Below are 17,503 nucleotides of genomic sequence, written 5' to 3'. Positions count from 1 at the left end.
TTATGTGAATGTAGTAATGTACATGTGTCACTGCTCCTTGCTAAATACATTTCTATAGAAGTGAATGGAGCACAGGTCGGGCAGGCCCACCAGCGCTCTTCATTTCTCATTCTCATCATCACTGTGGGACCTGGTAGTTGAATTCCTAGAGGTCACATATATCAACTATACTGCTTTTTGGGGCTCTATAACATACTGTATGTAGACCGGATTGCAAAAGGATTGTGAAGGATTGAGAAGTGCGGTTAATAAAGCTTTCTCCATCCTTTCCCACTGTTTAGATATGTTGAAAGCAGCCATCTAGTAAGGAAACCATGCAGATTTGGAACACATTGACCCCTTGAAATGTCTTATTTGCGTTGATTTCTGTCTCCTCTAGAAAAGATCGTTTGATGAAGACTCCAGGGAAAGCAGGTTAGCCGCTTCACGGGTGGCCAACAAGTCTGGAATTGGCTTTGGAGAAAGTTACAGCCTGGCTAATCCCTCCATAAGAGCAGGAGAGGATATCCCACAGCCCACCATCTTCAGCGGAAAACTCAAGGGATACCAGCTGAAGGGCATGAACTGGCTGGCCAGCCTCTATGAACAGGTGAAGAGTTATACACTTCAACATTTGTCTATAGGATATATGGCGTTTAATATTTATAATAGGCATTACACGTTTCCTAATATTTTAATAATATTTTTAATTAAATTATCCATTTACAGAGGACATTATATTCATTGGGGGAGATGAACCTAAGTAAAGTGTGCCAGAATTGTGGCTGAATAGTGAAGGTCAATCTTTAGATAACCTGAATTATTCGCATATGTCATGATTTTGTGACAAGTGCTCAATGGTCTTATTTGATCCTTGTGCATCTACTGCCCGACAAGGCCTCAGCAGTTTTGCTCCACGTCCTGTATTACCACTCCTATATCTTGCTCATAGACGATCTTACTGTAAGCTTCCCTGATTGCCTCCTGGGTCATATCTGCTGCCCACATAACTGCGCAGGCACTGCTGGGCTACCACTGCAGGCTGAGGGTGCCGATTTACATTGGAGGGTACTGATGTGTGCTAAAACATAAAACCTTGGATTGATTTTTTTTTTTTTCTTTTTAATGCATTTTAGGGTATTAATGGCATCTTAGCTGATGAAATGGGCCTGGGGAAAACTGTCCAGAGCATTGCTCTACTTGCACATCTCGCAGAGGTAAGTATCTGCATTTTCTGGAAGGAGCTAAAGTTGCTTAAAAAATATCTACCATCAGTTTACGGACGGTGGACGTGTCCCCAATATTCTTAAGGACTTCTTTTGTCATAACTCTCTAGTTATATAAAATGATGCTAATTGGGGTACATTCGGGCATACCACTGTGCGCTGGAGAGGAGGAAGAGGTGACCCCTCCATAGAGAACAGAGGCGCCCGGCAACACACACGGGGAAAGATAGAGCATGCTCTATCTTTTCCCGGGTCGCCATTGGCGTCTATTGGGATGTATGCGCGGCAGCAAATTTGCGGCCACATATACTGTATATCCCCCCAGACGGCCGTCTAAATGCACCCTTAGGCTGCGGTCACACGTGGTGTTTTGAACCAATTCTTGGCCCGTTTTCAAGCATTGTGTTAAAAAACGCATTCGTTTTTAAAAAACGCATCCGTTATTGACTGTTTTTCCCAATTATCTTAATTAAAACCGATCAAAAACGGATGCGTTTTCAAAAAACGGACTGCTTAAAAAGGGCTAAAAACCGGTTCAAAACGCCACGTGTGACTGCAGCCTTAGTCTGGGGCGCCCCAGCGACATCACCAGAGCACCTGTGCAGCCTTGTATTTTAATTTATTCGCTCCGCCTGTTCCAAACCTTCTCAATGCACTATGGACAGGCGGGACCGGGCGGGGTTTGTATTGGAACAGAGGAGTGAATAAATTAAAAATCGTGGTGAACATATAGAATTCTACTCTTTACTGTGAAATAGCTGGTATGGACTTGAAACTAATACAAACTAATACAATTCATATTTTTGATTCTTGCTTTTCTTTATCCAGCGGGAGAATATCTGGGGACCCTTTCTCATCATTTCACCAGCCTCCACCCTGAACAACTGGCATCAAGAGTTTTCTAGATTTGTGCCAAGGTTCAAGGTAATTATGTTCACCATATTGTTAAAATCAATGGCAGAGGCTCACTACCGCTCCGGGAAAGGTTACATGCAACTAAAAGCATCTCATATTTCTGAGCATTGATGAGTCTTTGTTTGTTTGTTTGTTTGTTTGTTTGTTTTTTATACAGAATTTTTATAGGAGATAAAGAACGGAGATCTATATAGCGTTTTCTAGGAGGTCTAGAGCCTCTTCCTTCTGCAACACTTCCCTTTTGGAAGCCCATATAGAGTTGCAATGAAATAACTTATAGTTACAATGCAGTTTATGGATTGTGACCTTCATTTCTTGTATGTTGTATCCATTGCACTTCACTAAACACAGATTATACAATAAAAAGTCAGTGCAGGAGTGTTGAGTGCTTTATGTTATGATTTATTCCTCTGACATCCTAATTCTTTTGGTTTTATTTTTTAGGTTCTGCCTTACTGGGGCAATCCTCATGAAAGGAAAGTAATAAGGAAATTTTGGGGTCAGGTAAGAATCAACGATAAGCACCAATACATGTATTGTTATAAGTTTACACTACATGTGGTCTCCTACCAGCGCTCTGATTACCAATAATACCTGGGCTGGACCTGTTTTTACAACTATGAAACAATGGTAATTTCCATGCAGTTACCCCAGCAATAGGAATTACTTACCAGCATTTTGTAGTTGCAAGAACAGGTCCGGCCCAGGTATTATTGGTAATCTGAGCGCTGTTACAGTGGCTCAGCCCCTGTGTGAATGGGCACCAGTGTCTGAATGATTTTCCATTCTAATATTGAACTAGAAATATAGGGCACTGGTCCCTGTTTGCTATATTATTATATTTTACTGCTGAATTAGGCAATTTTGGTGACCAACACATAAAGCCATTGAAGGATTGTACACAACTTGCACCTTTTGTACCAGCCTGGGCAGCTCTTGTGATGTTGTCCAACTAAGGGCACCATTTAAGGGGCATTCATAGGCCCAAACTCTAGGTCTACAACACTATTCATCAGTCATGTGCCATTAATGCACAGCGTTGATCAAGCAGCAGGTGCTCAAATAATAGTGATACCCAAAGATTATCTTACAGGAGAGCACCCTGAGCAACAGGGGTCTGGTCACCTAGGCACTGGTCGTATCGCCAGGCCAAGGCCAGGAGTGCAGACAAGGAGCAGCTATTTACAGCACACATTTCCTCCTTTAATTGGATTTCCCATGAGATCTAGCTGCCGTTAGTGGTGTTTTGGCTTAACCAGATATTTTTATGATTTTTATTTTAAATTGTCAGATAATGGGTTTTCTGCAATTTTATACAAACATTATGTATGTATGTACATTTCTATGTTTATAATTGTTTTCCACTTGTTTTTTTGTTTTCTTCTTCAGAAAACGCTGTACACACAAGAAGCTCCTTTCCACGTAGTGATCACCAGCTACCAGCTCGTAGTGCAGGATGTCAAATACTTCCAAAGGGTGAAATGGCAGTACATGGTGCTGGATGAGGCCCAAGCCTTGAAGAGTAGTTCTAGGTACCGGGAATATTTCCTATACATGACTTCTCTTACCTTTACTTCCTCAATTTATTGCATTTATGTGCATGTCTATTTTCTATTTTCCGAATTCTAGCGTTCGGTGGAAGATCCTGCTACAGTTTCAGTGTCGGAATAGGCTACTTTTAACTGGCACCCCTATCCAAAATACAATGGCTGAGGTATGTATCTCATTTTACCTGCAGGTCTCTCCGGTATTGATGTGCAGACCCGAACTTTGGGTTCAGCGCCCTCCATTCACCAGCTCCGCCTAACCCAGACATGTTGTTTGATGGACTGCGGGTCATCCAATCTGGCTACTTTATGCCCATAGTAACTATGGCTGTGATGGACAGGTGTGTCCACCGTCTGTTCAGCTTACCAATCACAGTCGTGCCTAGTTCTTTGGGGCTTAGGTGGAGCTGCCAAACAGAGGATGCTACATCTAAATTTCTGAGCTGTAACTTGAAGCGAAATTCTAATGCAAGACCTATACATGGTCTCCAACTTTATAGCAACAAGGGGAAGAGATATGGGGAAGAGGTGGCTTTAGAGTTTCCTATGGCTCCAGGTTCCAAATCTGACCTTGGGCCACAGCACTCACCAGAGCTGATCAGTATAGGTGCTCAAAGTCAGATGCTAAGCCATCTGATATTGAAGACCTGTCCTATGGATCGGTGATTAATATTATGTTTGTTGCTAGAAATTTTTCTTTAACCCCTTACCTGTAAGTTAAGGTGCCATTAAAAAAAATCCACCATCAAAATCCATCATGATAAACCAGGGACTTGCTATGAGGCCCCATGCACATGACCGTCGAGGGGGACGTATGTACGGCTGCAAGCGCTGTGCACCATGCCTCACTATGGAGAGGGGAGGGCTTACGGCCCGGCGGACATACATTTGTGTGCCTGTTGCCTTAGATCCAGGCACCGTGATTGTGGTGATCTTCTTATATTTGCTATCCATCGTCTCCTTCCATCTTTAATCAACTTATAAAATGATGCTAATGTGCCTGAAGGAGGCACTACTAGAGCACCTTAGTGCTGCAGCTTCACAAGCTGTTCCTCTGTCCCACATGTTACGCTTTTCCCTCAGCACTCCCCTTTCCTTCTGCCAGGTGTTATCTAAAACGGTGGTAGAGGGAAGTGCTCTTGCACACTCTAACAGCCTGTGAATATACAGCACTGAGGGGCTCTGGAAACATCCCTCCCCCAGAGCCCTACATGCTCTTTAGCATCATTTTAAATGTTGATTTTAGAAGGATCACAAATATAAGAAGATCACCACAGTGACACAGCCCGGATCTATGTATGAGTTACCCTGGTTTATCATGATGGATTTCCTCTAAGGATATATGAAGAGGGTTTACATACTTACAGATCTGCAGGAAATGTCTAAATCAACACTTTTTCTCCATTTCACATTAAAAACATCAGCCGTCACCTTCCATAGGTGCCATACACCGCAGTATAAAGAAGCTACTGCCTTGTATCTAAACATAATAAAACTTATAGAAATATAATATCTCTGTTATCGTACTGACCCAAAGAGGTGAGGAGAGGTGTCCTTTGGAGCGCAGAGTGAAAGCCGTAAAAACACTTGGCGCAGCGGCTTGTTTTTGTCAATTTCACCACATTTTGGATTTTTGTTCCAGCTTCCCAGTACATTGCATGGAACATTAAATACCGACACTAGGAAGTACAATTTGTTACACAGACAATGGCTCTGAACATGGAAAATTTTAAAAAGTTCTGGGTTTTGAAAGACGGGAGCAAATAACGTAAACAAGGGGACAAAACAATACAGTATTTTACCCATTTTTGAATTTTTTTATTTGTATTTTTTTCTTCTAGCTGTGGGCGCTGTTACATTTCATCATGCCTACATTGTTCGATTCTCACGATGAATTCAATGAGTGGTTTTCAAAGGATATAGAGAGCCACGCGGAGAACAAGTCTGCCATTGATGAGAGTAAGTGAACACAGTCCTTTAGGTGCTCATCCTTTTTGGGTTTCCCAAATACAAATCTAAAATATAAGCTCACATGAGTAACAGCTCTCGTATCTTTTTATTAAATTAAATCTTTACCATCAAAACCCAGCCTGAACAAACCAGGGGGCACTTACTCATAGATCCAGGCACAGATCCAGACACAGTAATCTACTTATATTTGTTATCAAAAGCTTCCTTCCTTCTAAAATCTACTTTTTAAATTATCCTTATAAGCCAGAAGGCCTCTAGGGGGCATTACCAGAGCCCCGTCATGCTGCAGATTCACAGGCTATTACACTCTCTCCTCTCCCACTTCTCACTCTACCTGATGTAATCTCACAAAGTGGGAGAGGTAGTGCTCCTGCACAGTGTAACAGCCTGTGAAGCTACCGCACGAACAGGTTTCACACCCTCTCCTTTCCAATTAAATTTTATGTTAGATTCCTTTAATGCTGTCAAACAAATGAGCATCTAGCTTCTGATACCTAAAGATTGGTAACCTTTCTTGTTCTCTTACATCACTTAGGATGTTGCAGAGTGAGACCGCAATCTAGTCGATGTGTATCCATAGATTTACATAATTGGCTAACATTTATTGTTCAGTAATAAAAACTATTGTGCAATATAATCGGCTAACAATAGTTTGGCCTATATTTTGAGAAGAGATCAGATGTGTTCAATTTTTGTTATGTTCTCGAGAGAGATAAGCCACCACTAGAGGCAACTATTAGAGGTCTTAAAAGGACAAACCTTTGCCTCTTTGTGGATGGTCATAAGAGCTCTCACTTAAAATTATTAGTACCTGCTGCCTATTGTCTCTTGACCCATATGTTTTTTTTTTTTAATTTTCAGATCAGCTTTCCAGGTTACACATGATCCTCAAACCATTCATGCTCAGGAGAATCAAGAAGGACGTAGAAAATGAACTGTCTGATAAGGTGGGATTTTATTGGTGGTTGCCAAAAAATAATAAGTGGAAATATTCTTGAGCAAGTAGTGGTAACTTTTTTTTCTTTTGGAATTGCAGATTGAGATCCTTATGTACTGCAATCTGACTAGTCGGCAGAAATTGCTGTATCAAGCCTTGAAGAATAAAATCTCCATCGATGACCTCCTTCAGTCCTCCATGGGCACAACCCAGCAAGCACAGAACACCACCAGTAGTCTCATGAACCTTGTTATGCAATTCAGGAAGGTGAGGATTAAGAAAATGGCTTGTACGAAACTGGAGTCTTAAAGGGGTGGTCCATTGACAACAAGTTAGCCCCCTATCCCAAGGGTAGGAGATAACTTGCTGATCGGTGGGGGTCTTGGACCCTAGATGAATAGTGCAGCCAGTTTCACATCTGCTCTGCTTCTCTATTCATCACTATAGCACTGATGGCGATAGCCGAGCGCCATGCTTGACCATTTCCTTCAGTTTTGTAGAGAATTGAGCGACATTGTGCACGTGTGACCAATCACTCCATTCTTTTGGAGTGCAACAGGACTTCAATTCTTGTGATCTGTGGGGTCCCATCACTGAGACAGTAAATTGTCCCCTATCCTGCGGGTTGGGGCTTACTTGTTGTCACTGGACAGCCCCTTTAAGAAAGCAGGGATTCTGATCCATCTCCTGCTGGATGGAATTGGGATAAGTGTTACTATTCCAGCGCTAAATAAAGCCATACTCATACACACCTCCTTCTGTCTTCCTCTTTCAGGTGTGCAACCACTCAGAACTCTTTGAACGTCAAGAAACGTGGTCTCCGTTTTTCGTAGCGTTAAGGCCATACCAGATATCGAAATTTCTCTATCGGCAGGGAAACGTAGAATTTTTTAATTACTCTCGGAACAGGTGAGTCTACAAATGTTGTGCGGTGTGATGCAGCCCCAGTGGGTGCTCCAGTCACAGGGCCCTTCAAGTTTTTTTCTCTTCATTACTTTATCTTTGTCTCCAGGTGGTTACGCACTGTCCTTTCTCCGTTTGCACCTGATCACATTCAGCAATCGCTCTTCCACAGGAAAAGTAAGTCACTTTACATGACATTAGAGCGGCAGCTTTAGTTTTCACCTTAACTAAGTCGCATTCTCTTCTTGTTCTGACGCATAGGATCGCATGAAGAAAGTTGTTTTTCGTTTCTTCGCTTCATTAATATCTCTCCTGCAGAGATGGCCAATTTGATGCATCATGGACACCAAGCCAGGTAAACTACCATGGTGGGATAGGACGGCTGGGGTCTTTGAGTGGACCGCAGAGAATTTTTTTTATATCCATTAAGATGCGATTTAGAAATACACCTTGTCTTGCAGACCATCTAGGTGGGGAACCTATGGCACAAGTATCAGAAGCGGCACTCTCCGTGGGCACCCACGTTCCTCCTGCAGTCCTGGGCAGCCCATGATGTGCTGTGCTCAGCGCTATTTTATAGCAGCCTCCATCCTGTGCTGCCTGGGACTGCAGGAGGAGCGAGTAGTTACGGACAACATTGGGGCTCCTGCTCAGGTCCTGCGATTCTTAATGCCATGGATGGAAAATACAATGAGAATCCTCCTATTAATGGTATTGGTGACCTCAGGATACCAGAGCAGAGCAAGGAGCATTGAAGGAACCCTCCAGTGAAAGCTGATTCATTCAATAATACAAGGTGCAGGGCCTTGAGGGGGGAGCAGGACTCATTTTTATTGTATTCCTAGAACCTGAAGTCCTGCTCCTCCTTTAAGGCCCAACATAAGTTATAATCCAATAAATGAGCTGTGACTGGAGTGTTCCTTTAAGTAGCTGCTTCAATTGGTGTGTCAGCAATTTGCCATAAGTACGTGGGTTTTGGGTTTTTGGGTTGCAGTTTGGGCACTTTGTCTTTAAAAGGTTTCTCCATCACTGATCTACTCAGAGAGGTGTCAAGCTGTAGGATATCAATATGGCCATTCCCTTATTTCTAAGAGGAGATATGCAGCCCCCCACGGGTGTTTTGGAGGCATCTATGTTGGGAACTGAGAGCCGTAAAATTGTCTGCCATACGAGAGGCAGATAATGATTGTTAGGGTCCATTATGACCACTGGTAGTAATAACCTGTCACTGATCGCATCACATAGACATTTTTAAGGACTTCCTGATGTATTTAAATAACATATCCATATTATTATCATGCATCCTATGGTGTTTTGCAGATGGTTAGCACTTTTCATGTCTCTGAAAGAAGCCTATAGGCTCCATCACTCTCGTACCTGGACGGAGAAGAGAACACCCGTTACCGTCCTGACAAACAAGGACTTCATCCTCTGGCTGGATTCCCCCCTTGCTTTTCCCAGGATTCATACTTCTCAGTTACTGCAGGTAAGATGTTACTTACACCCATTACTATAGACATTAGGCGGTAACTTCCAGAGAACATTAATCATGTAGATTGCTATAGGCCCAGCCATGTAGAATAACTAACTCAGCTAAAAGATTTCAACTAAAAGGATTTGTATCTTTATGAAAATACTGGTGGAAGATTCCACTAAGAATAGATGTACCGATCTGTCAGCAGGGCACTAGCGGGGGCGAGTATTGGAATCTTCTGGGTGAAAGCAGTCACTTAGTGCTGCTCCCAGATTTGGGACTCAGTATTTCTCCATCATTCCTTATGTAGTTCCAGCTGTCACCACAGGGCGGATAGGGGAGCAGCAAGCACCAGACACCAACTCCACTAGTGCTATATGTTATAATGTACTGTGTGCAACTCCTCTGCTGGAGCCGTGGTGCACATACCACTTGTGGTTGGTCTGCATGAAACACCGTTTTAAAGGGAACCTGTCATCAGGAACCGCCACAATAAAACTCTATGATGAAAAAGTGCAGTGCAGAGGTCTCCGTTTAAGTCTGCTTGTCCCTCCAGTAAAATCGCTCCCCAATTTTTCTACGCCTTTGTTTATGTTGACTCTGCCGATCACAGGGTTCGTGAAATGGTGACAAGATCTGCTCGTAGTCACTGTAAAGTACACCACATGGTGAGAGGAACAGCATTCTGGTAACTATTAATACCTACAACTTAGAACATATGATTACTGCAAAAAAAAAGCCTAATCTCAGAGAACAAAGCATTCCGGTAACGACAGGGGGAGGACTCCCTGACCGCTCAGGCTAAGATTTAAAGAGACTCTGAGCTGTCAATCAAAAGGAGTTGTGTGGAGAAAACATGACTCTTCTATTCAGAATTTGACTCTACCTTAATTACAGTCATTTTCCTGATATGTAAAGAACAGTGCCTCAGTGGCATATAGTGATAGCTGATATGGGGGATGGGGACTTTTAACCCTTTACCAGCAGGTACTACTGGTGTGAGGGGAAAAATACTTGTCTACAGGTCTTCTTTAAGTACTCTAAGTATATTGTTATCATAAATGCATCTATTGTATATAATGGAGAATATTGATGTAGCACATTGCGCTGTTCATATGTTAATCCTGTTTCCTCAGGACATGGTTTTCACCTGCCATCGCAAGCCAGTCTATGGGTTTACAGACCATGTGATCATTCAACAAAATGCGGATCAAGAACTTGTACAGCACTGCCAAGTTACGGAGCTGCCGCCACTCTTGTGTATCGCCTCGCCATTGGTAAGTACATTTTATTACTCAGATATCCGGTGGTACATACTGGTGGTCCTACTTCCCTGCGGCTCAGCGGTCTCTGTAGCGCCCATCCTTTATACATATACCTTCAGCATTACATGCCTGAGGAAGGTCTGACTACCACTCCATGCACAGTGTATATGGTTGTAATAAATCACTCTGAGCACAATTCTGTGAATTGTATTGGTTATCAGACAGAATGCCCTATTCCCAAGGGTTAAAACCAAAGGTTAATTGGCAATGTGTGTAATACTGTATTTGCCCTTTAGGTAACGGCGCCCCCGATAGACACATACTGCAATGATCGAAGTGCGGAATATGAAAGACACATGTGGAGGAATGGCGGTAACACTGACACCTCCAGGCTGCTTGTGTTTGGAGCTCCTGAATGTCGCGCTGATTGGCTCTCAAGGGATTCACAATTTTTCCCTGGAAATCCATGTGGACTTTTAGCAATCAGACCGTGTCACGGCTGGTCATATATCAGGATTCCAGGTAGGTGGATATTGTGTAAATGGTGTTAATCACTGTGCGCAGGACAACATGCACTATGACACCAGTCACATGAAAAAAGTTTCCCAGGATGAGGAGGTTGGAAAAATCTTCTGTAAGAGTGCTATACAATACAGTAATACAAATACTTACAATAAAAACATCAGCTGGTTACGCAAAAATGACACCCTGCACAGCTCCATAAACGGTATAGGTATTAAAATATTGTAATAACAGAATTTTTTTTCCCCCAAAAGTTTTATTTATTTGTGTTACGGTTACTGCATTTTGTATAGTTTTTAAATGGTGCCATTGGAAAGTACAGTTTGTCCCGCTGATCACAAGCCCTCATATAGCTCTGCTATGTAGTGAGAGGATGGGTTTGCATTTTGGTGGTGGGTTCGTTCAGTCTCTGACATCTCTCGGGCAGGGAATATTAAGTGCTGTGTTAGGAGATGAAAGTGTAAGTGCTTTGTTATACTCGGAGGATTCCGATCCTGTAAAAAAGTGGAAGTGTTGAGCAGCGGTCACCAAAGCCGTGACATGACTCCATGTCTGAGCACTTCCGCCATCTACTAGAGGCGGACTATAATTTATGGCAATGTCAGCTATTTCTCATGCTACCGCCAGGACTACGCGCTGCTCCAGTCTGATGGAGGACTGTGGGAATCTCCAATACCTTCCTGTTCTCTTGATAAAAAATGGCTCGCAGTTAAATGGAAGGAAGTGGCAGAGCTGTGAGCAGTCTCAAAGGTTCATTCTGTTTGTGAAAGCGAGACACGGCACTTCTTATGACCCTATTGTTTTCCTTATTCTAATAGAGAATGATGGGATCCTCTAGAGAGCTGAGGTTATCTGTCCCGCAGTGCACTTCTCAGATGTCCCCTGCTTTCTCTTTATTTCCAGGACGTGATGGTATTTACCTTTCTCAGCATGTATTCCTAGTAGGAACTAAAGGCCACTATGGTATTTATAGGATTTCAGGTCATGCTAATGAGAGACGCCCATCTGTAGATTATTTCGTGCCCTCATCAGAAGACGGTTGCAGTGAAATGACTTTCGTAGTCAGTAGTCGTAGTCAGCGGGGGCGGGGTGTGTGTGTGTAACAGTTCTCGTTATAGAGACGTAGCATTGAGGAAATAATGATGCAAATGAACTCATGCCATAGCTGTAGATGGTTGCGGTATCAGTGTGCTAGCCCCTTATCAGTGGATAGCAGCAGTGAAATGGCTTTTGTAGTCGTAGTCAGCGGGGGTAACTCTTCTCATAAAAGAGACACACCGCAGTATGGAATTAAGTATGCAAATGTACTCATCGCAAAGAAACTTTGCTGTCACAGTACTGTTTTGAGCTGCTTGACCCTGCGCAGTATATAGCAGCAATATTCGTAGTCGTAGTCAGTGGGGGTAACGCTTCTCGTTCTGGAGACACAGCAGTGTGGAAATAAGTTTGCACATTAACTCATGCCATAGCTGTAGATTTTGTGGTATCAGTGTGCTAGCCCCTTATCGGTGGATAGCAGCAATGAAATGGCTTTCGTAGTCGTAGTCAGCGGGGGTCATGTTTCTCATCATAGAGATACAGCTGTGTGTAAATAAGAATGCAAATTGACTCCTATCATAGCTGTGGGTGGTTAGAGTTTCAGGCTGCTAGTCCCTCATAAGTGCATAGCGGCAAAGAAATGGCATTTGTAGTCGTAGTCAGGAAGGGGGGGGGTCAACTTTTCTTATTAAAGGGACACAGCAGTATGGAATTGAGTATGAAAATTTACTCCTCTCAGTGAAACTTTACTGTCGAGATATCATTTCGTGCTTCTTGCCCTTCATCAGTGCAGTGGAGGGCTGAGTGTAACCTCTGGGGGTGGTACGGTTTCTCATTAAAGAGACACAGGGGGTCATTCACTAAGGGCCCGATTTGCGTTTTCGCGACGTGTTACCCGAATATTTCCGATTTGCGCCGATTGTACCTGAATTGCCCTGGGATTTTGGCACACACGATCGGATTGTGGCGCATCGGCGCCGGCATGCACGCGACGGAAATCGGGGGGCGTGGCCGAACGAAAACCCGACGGATTCGGAAAAACCGGCGCATTTAAAAAAAAATAATTGTGTCGCGAAAATTTCACTCACCTTCATCCAGGATAGGCCGGTGTATTTCGAGGCATTCCAGCGGACTTCAGCGCAGCAGCGCCACCTGGTGGACGGCGGAGGAACTACCTTAATAAATCCCAACCGGACCCGAATCCAGCGCAGAGAACGCGCCGCTGGATCGCGAATGGACCGGGTAAGTAAATCTGCCCCACAGTGTTTCTTCAGGCAATGCTTCATGGGAACAATGACACAAATGAACTCATAACCAGCCTAAACAATGACACCCAGCACTGTTTAGGCATTTGCCCCCGTCAGTAAGGTACAGGGATAATGCAGGATGACCGAGAAAAAAGCGTCCCTCTACCTCCAAAATGTATTTAGTAGAACATGTGGCCGATCCAAAGCCTGAGCTGTAAGTCTGCTGTGGGCATGGACTTCTCTGTGTGTGTGTATGTATGTATGTGTGTATATATATATATATATGCACCTGCACTCATCCTCTACTAAGGTCAGTCGTTTGCCTTTTTTTTTCTCTTTTCCTTTTTTTAACTTTGTGTCACATTTTTGTTTGAGGATGTGCAGAAAGGGGGGACCTGGCTTGAATCCTCTCTCAAACTAGTTCAGGGAAAAACAAATCCTCAAGTAGGAAGACCCAGAGGAAATGTTTCCGGTAAAATGTTTTTAAACAAGGTGGTCTGATTTCCTGTTGTGAGAGCGAGTGCCGTACATTCCCACCATGAATTCCTAAGATGCACTTATTTTGCAAGCCCTCCTTCGTGCACTAGGGGGCGCTCCAGGACCGGCAGTAAGGAGGAGGTGAGGAGTCAGGCCCAGGTCATCCCTCTAGTAATGGCTGCAGATTCTGAGCCTGGGTTTTTAGGTTTTTGTTCGGGTCATTGAGTGTCCTGCCCTCTTCATCGGATGACAGATAAGATGCAGACAATACAGGGGCTATATGTTAGATAGCTTTCTCCTTTAAGAGGCTTAAAGGGGTTGTCCACTTTCAGCAAATAATTGATATTGTTTGTGTAATGAAAAGTGCAGTTTCCCAATATAGTTTCTGTATCAAGTCCTCCCGGTTTTATATATGATCTAGACATTTCTAGGTGGAATGTCATTGTATAGATGATGTATGGACTCGAGCTGTTTAGTAGTTACATTTATACAGAATTACCATTACAACTAGTCATCTGAGGGCAACGTCAAAGCTGAACTTCCCCAACTGCCACAGTCCCATCCCCCCCCAGCAGTCACAGTCCCGCCACTGTGTGGGACCTGGGTGCCTCCCCCGCCAGCAGTCACAGTCACAGTCCCATCCCCCCCAGCAGTCACAGTCCTGCCACTGTGTGGGACCTGGGTGCCTCCCCCGCCAGCAGTCACAGTCACAGTCCCATCCCCCCCAGCAGTCATTAAAACCCCCCCCCCCCCCCCCAGCAGTCACTGTGTGGGACCTGGGTGCCTTCCTCTACCAGCAGTCACAGTGCACAGTGCCGTTGGTGCCTCCCCCGCCAGCAGTCACAGTGCACAGTGCCCTTGGTGCCTCCCCCGCCAGCAGTCACAGTGCACAGTGCCCTTGGTGACTCCCCCGCCAGCAGTCACAGTCCCATCCCCCCCAGCAGTCACAGTGCCCTTGGTGCCTTTCCCCACCAGCAGTCACAGTCCCCCCCCCAGCAGTCACAGTGCCCCTGGTGCCTTCCTCTGCCAGGAGTCACAGTCCCGCCCCCCCATCCCTCCCAGCAGTCACTGTGTGGGACCTGGGTGCCTAACTCCGCCCAGCAGCCAGGAATCACAGTCCCGTCCCCAGTAGCCCTTGCCCCTCTCCTGTCCCACTGTGAGAAAAAAATTACATTTACTCACCTCTCCTCGCTCCCCTGAAGCAGTGGCAGCAGTGGTCTTAAGAGCCGGCGCGTACACGTGCAAACGCTGAAGCAAGAAAATGGCTGGTACTGCGGCTTCGGGGTACCAGGGAGAGGTAAGTATCACACCCTGTATCTATCCTGCACTTTTGACAAGCTCAGCATAGGGCCAGAGAAACAAGAGCCGGGCCGGATAACACAGAGCCCTCCATTCCAGTGCAGATGCTCTGGTCCTCAGACCAAAAGTGCTGACGTCACAACTATCGCTTACATGACTCCGCAGTCAATAATTCACTGCCATCATGATCAGCCTCTGACTGCTGACCACCAGAGGGCTCTCATCAATTGCTGTAACATCATTATTTCTAACCTGATTGGTAGGGCCCAGACCTGCAGCGCCGGAGTGGAGGGACCTTTGAAAGGTTAGTTAAGTTATCTCTACATTACATTGTCCACCTTCTAGTTTTTACGAATTTTAGGCAAGCCATTAACCCCGAATGCATACCCGGGCTAATACTGATTTAGCATCTATGTGTTCTGAATAGAGAGCAGAAGGATGGGGCATGTCACAATTAAGCAGCCCGATCCTTTATACACTGGTCGTCTGCTGCATGTTGTACATGTGAGGAGGACGACGTTCATAGTAGACGTTCCTCCAAGCTGTGTATTAGGGATTGTGCTTTTATGCCGTGGCACTGGCTATCCAGGGGTTAAAGAACGTCCGATACAGCGAGTATTGTTTTCAAAGTGTGTTTATTGCAAAAACTACAAACAGGAAGCTGGGTTTTCCTGAAATAACGTTACAAGGCTGTGAGCAGCGCCCCATCTGCTGCCTGCCGCTATCAGATATAATGGCCCGAAGGAAAAAAATTTCCTTTCACTGAAATTTGCGACATGACATTTAAAAACCAAGCAAGATGTTCTGTAGCAACTGCTGTAAACTACAGATCTGCTAACTAGTAACTAACATGGACATAAAGGGCACCCATTAGCATGTTATAGAGCAGGTTATACACAGTGTCTTGTCAGCAGGCAGCATGTTATAGAGCAAGAGGTGTTGAGCAGATTGTTCATGGGGTCCTATCTGGGCAGCTCGGTGGCTTAGTTGGTAGCACTACAGCCTTGCAGGACTGGGGTCCTGGGTTCAAGTCCCAGGGTCAACATCTGCAAAGAGTTTGTATGTTCTCTTCGTGTTTGTGTGGGTTTCCTCCGGGTCCTCTGGTTTCCTCCCACACTCCAAAACATACTGGTAGGTTGATTACATTGTGAGCCCCATGGGGACAGGGGCTGATCTGGCAAACTCTGTGTAATCTGTAGTCGCTATATACATAAAGGAATTATTATTATTATCTGCAGGCAATCTCCTCAACTCCTCCTGCTCTATGACATGCTGCCTGCAGATAGGACACTATATACAATTTGCTCAGCTCCTCCTGCTTTATAACATGCTGCCTACAGATAGGACACTATGTACAATCTGCTCAGCTCCTACTGCTCTATGTACATAGTGTCCTATCTGTAGGCAGCATGTTATAGAGCAGGAGGAGCAGAGCAAATAGTATATAGTGTCCTATCTGTAGGCAGCATCTTATAGAGCAGGCGGAGCTGAGCAGAATGTACATAGTGTCCTATCTGCAGGCAGCATATTATAGAGCAGGAGGAGCTGAGCAGATTGTACATAGTGTCCTGTCTGCAGGCAGCATGTTAATCTGCTCAGCTCCTCCTGCTCTATAACATGCTGCCTGCAGGTAGGACACTATGTACATTCTGCTCAGCTCCTCCTGCTTTATAAGATGCTGCCTGCAGATAGGACACTATATACATTTTGCTCTGCTCCTCCTGCTCTATAACATGCTGCCTGCAGACAGGACACTATGTACATAGAGCAGTAGGAGCTGAGCAGATTGTACATTTTGTCTGCCAGTGGTTGACAAATCACCCCCATTTTCAGAGCTCATGCGATTTGTGAAGCTGCAGCTCTGCATTCTGGGACTCGCTATACACTAAACATTTGCATTTCTCGGTTTGCTATCAATGGGCCGGGGGTTGTTGTTTGCAGCACGTGTGTTATTGACGTGTTAAATCTGCTCACACACTGATGACTATAATAAAAAATGATAATCTGTGCTGCGAACTCAGAGATTTTCCCTCTGATCTACGCAAACCACTGCCCTGTGTATGAGCCCATAGAAATGAATGTGTCGATTATTGAAGGTACTTAACTATCAGGTAACACATGGACAGAAGCTTTGCTGGTGTGCACAGAGCCTAAGGCTTTGCGGACACATTATTTTAAGGATGAAGAGGCTTTTCTTCACAAGTCCTGCCTGTCCACTGTCAGCTTGGACGTCCAGTGCCGAGGTCTGCAGAATGTGAGATGTAGCTCTTGGGTTTTCATTAACTGAGATGTCGATTCCTGGGAAGGTTTTTTTTTTAATTTTTTTTTTTTTTTGTGCTTGTGTCTTGAATATTTGTGAATAATCTTTCGGAATTAAGAATGATGATTGGCAATTGTCATCCAACCCTCCCTAGACTGATAGGAAGAAAAAAACTCAAAAATCTCAAAGATCCTACTACCGGTATTTGGAATTGTGATCACATTAACTAGAATGGTCCTGATCAGCAAACCGCTAAAACTTCTGCTTTTAAAAAGGTGGTCACACTTAGTGATGATTGATAAATCAAGGGGATGTCTACTTTCAGCCAATAATTGATGTTGTTTATGTAATGAATAAGGATATAACGAGTAGTGCACCTGTGTGACATGGCATGATCAGTGATATAACGACCGTGCTCCTGTGTGCCATCACATGACCAGGGA

The 17,503-nt window shown here is 44.4% G+C and overlaps 1 protein-coding gene across 2 annotated transcripts in view; it reads left to right on the top strand.

Annotated features, from left to right (window-relative positions):
• Positions 1-17,503, top strand: part of INO80 (INO80 complex ATPase subunit) — a 51,330-nt gene that overhangs the window by 21,935 nt on the left and 11,892 nt on the right. For both annotated transcript variants that reach the window (XM_072115351.1, XM_072115350.1), the window contains 15 exons: positions 380-589; positions 1,116-1,196; positions 2,034-2,129; positions 2,565-2,624; positions 3,510-3,652; positions 3,750-3,834; positions 5,509-5,626; positions 6,500-6,585; positions 6,675-6,842; positions 7,351-7,484; positions 7,588-7,655; positions 7,740-7,833; positions 8,799-8,964; positions 10,089-10,229; positions 10,514-10,739. In XM_072115351.1, the coding sequence (XP_071971452.1) occupies positions 380-589; positions 1,116-1,196; positions 2,034-2,129; positions 2,565-2,624; positions 3,510-3,652; positions 3,750-3,834; positions 5,509-5,626; positions 6,500-6,585; positions 6,675-6,842; positions 7,351-7,484; positions 7,588-7,655; positions 7,740-7,833; positions 8,799-8,964; positions 10,089-10,229; positions 10,514-10,739 (1,876 nt within the window). The remainder of the gene's footprint in view (positions 1-379; positions 590-1,115; positions 1,197-2,033; positions 2,130-2,564; positions 2,625-3,509; positions 3,653-3,749; positions 3,835-5,508; positions 5,627-6,499; positions 6,586-6,674; positions 6,843-7,350; positions 7,485-7,587; positions 7,656-7,739; positions 7,834-8,798; positions 8,965-10,088; positions 10,230-10,513; positions 10,740-17,503) is intronic.

The sequence above is a fragment of the Engystomops pustulosus genome, chromosome 7 (assembly GCF_040894005.1).
Source record: "Engystomops pustulosus chromosome 7, aEngPut4.maternal, whole genome shotgun sequence".
NCBI lineage: Eukaryota > Metazoa > Chordata > Amphibia > Anura > Leptodactylidae > Engystomops > Engystomops pustulosus.
The sequence above is the reverse complement of the archived record's forward strand: the minus strand, read 5'-3'. Positions and strand labels throughout refer to the sequence as shown.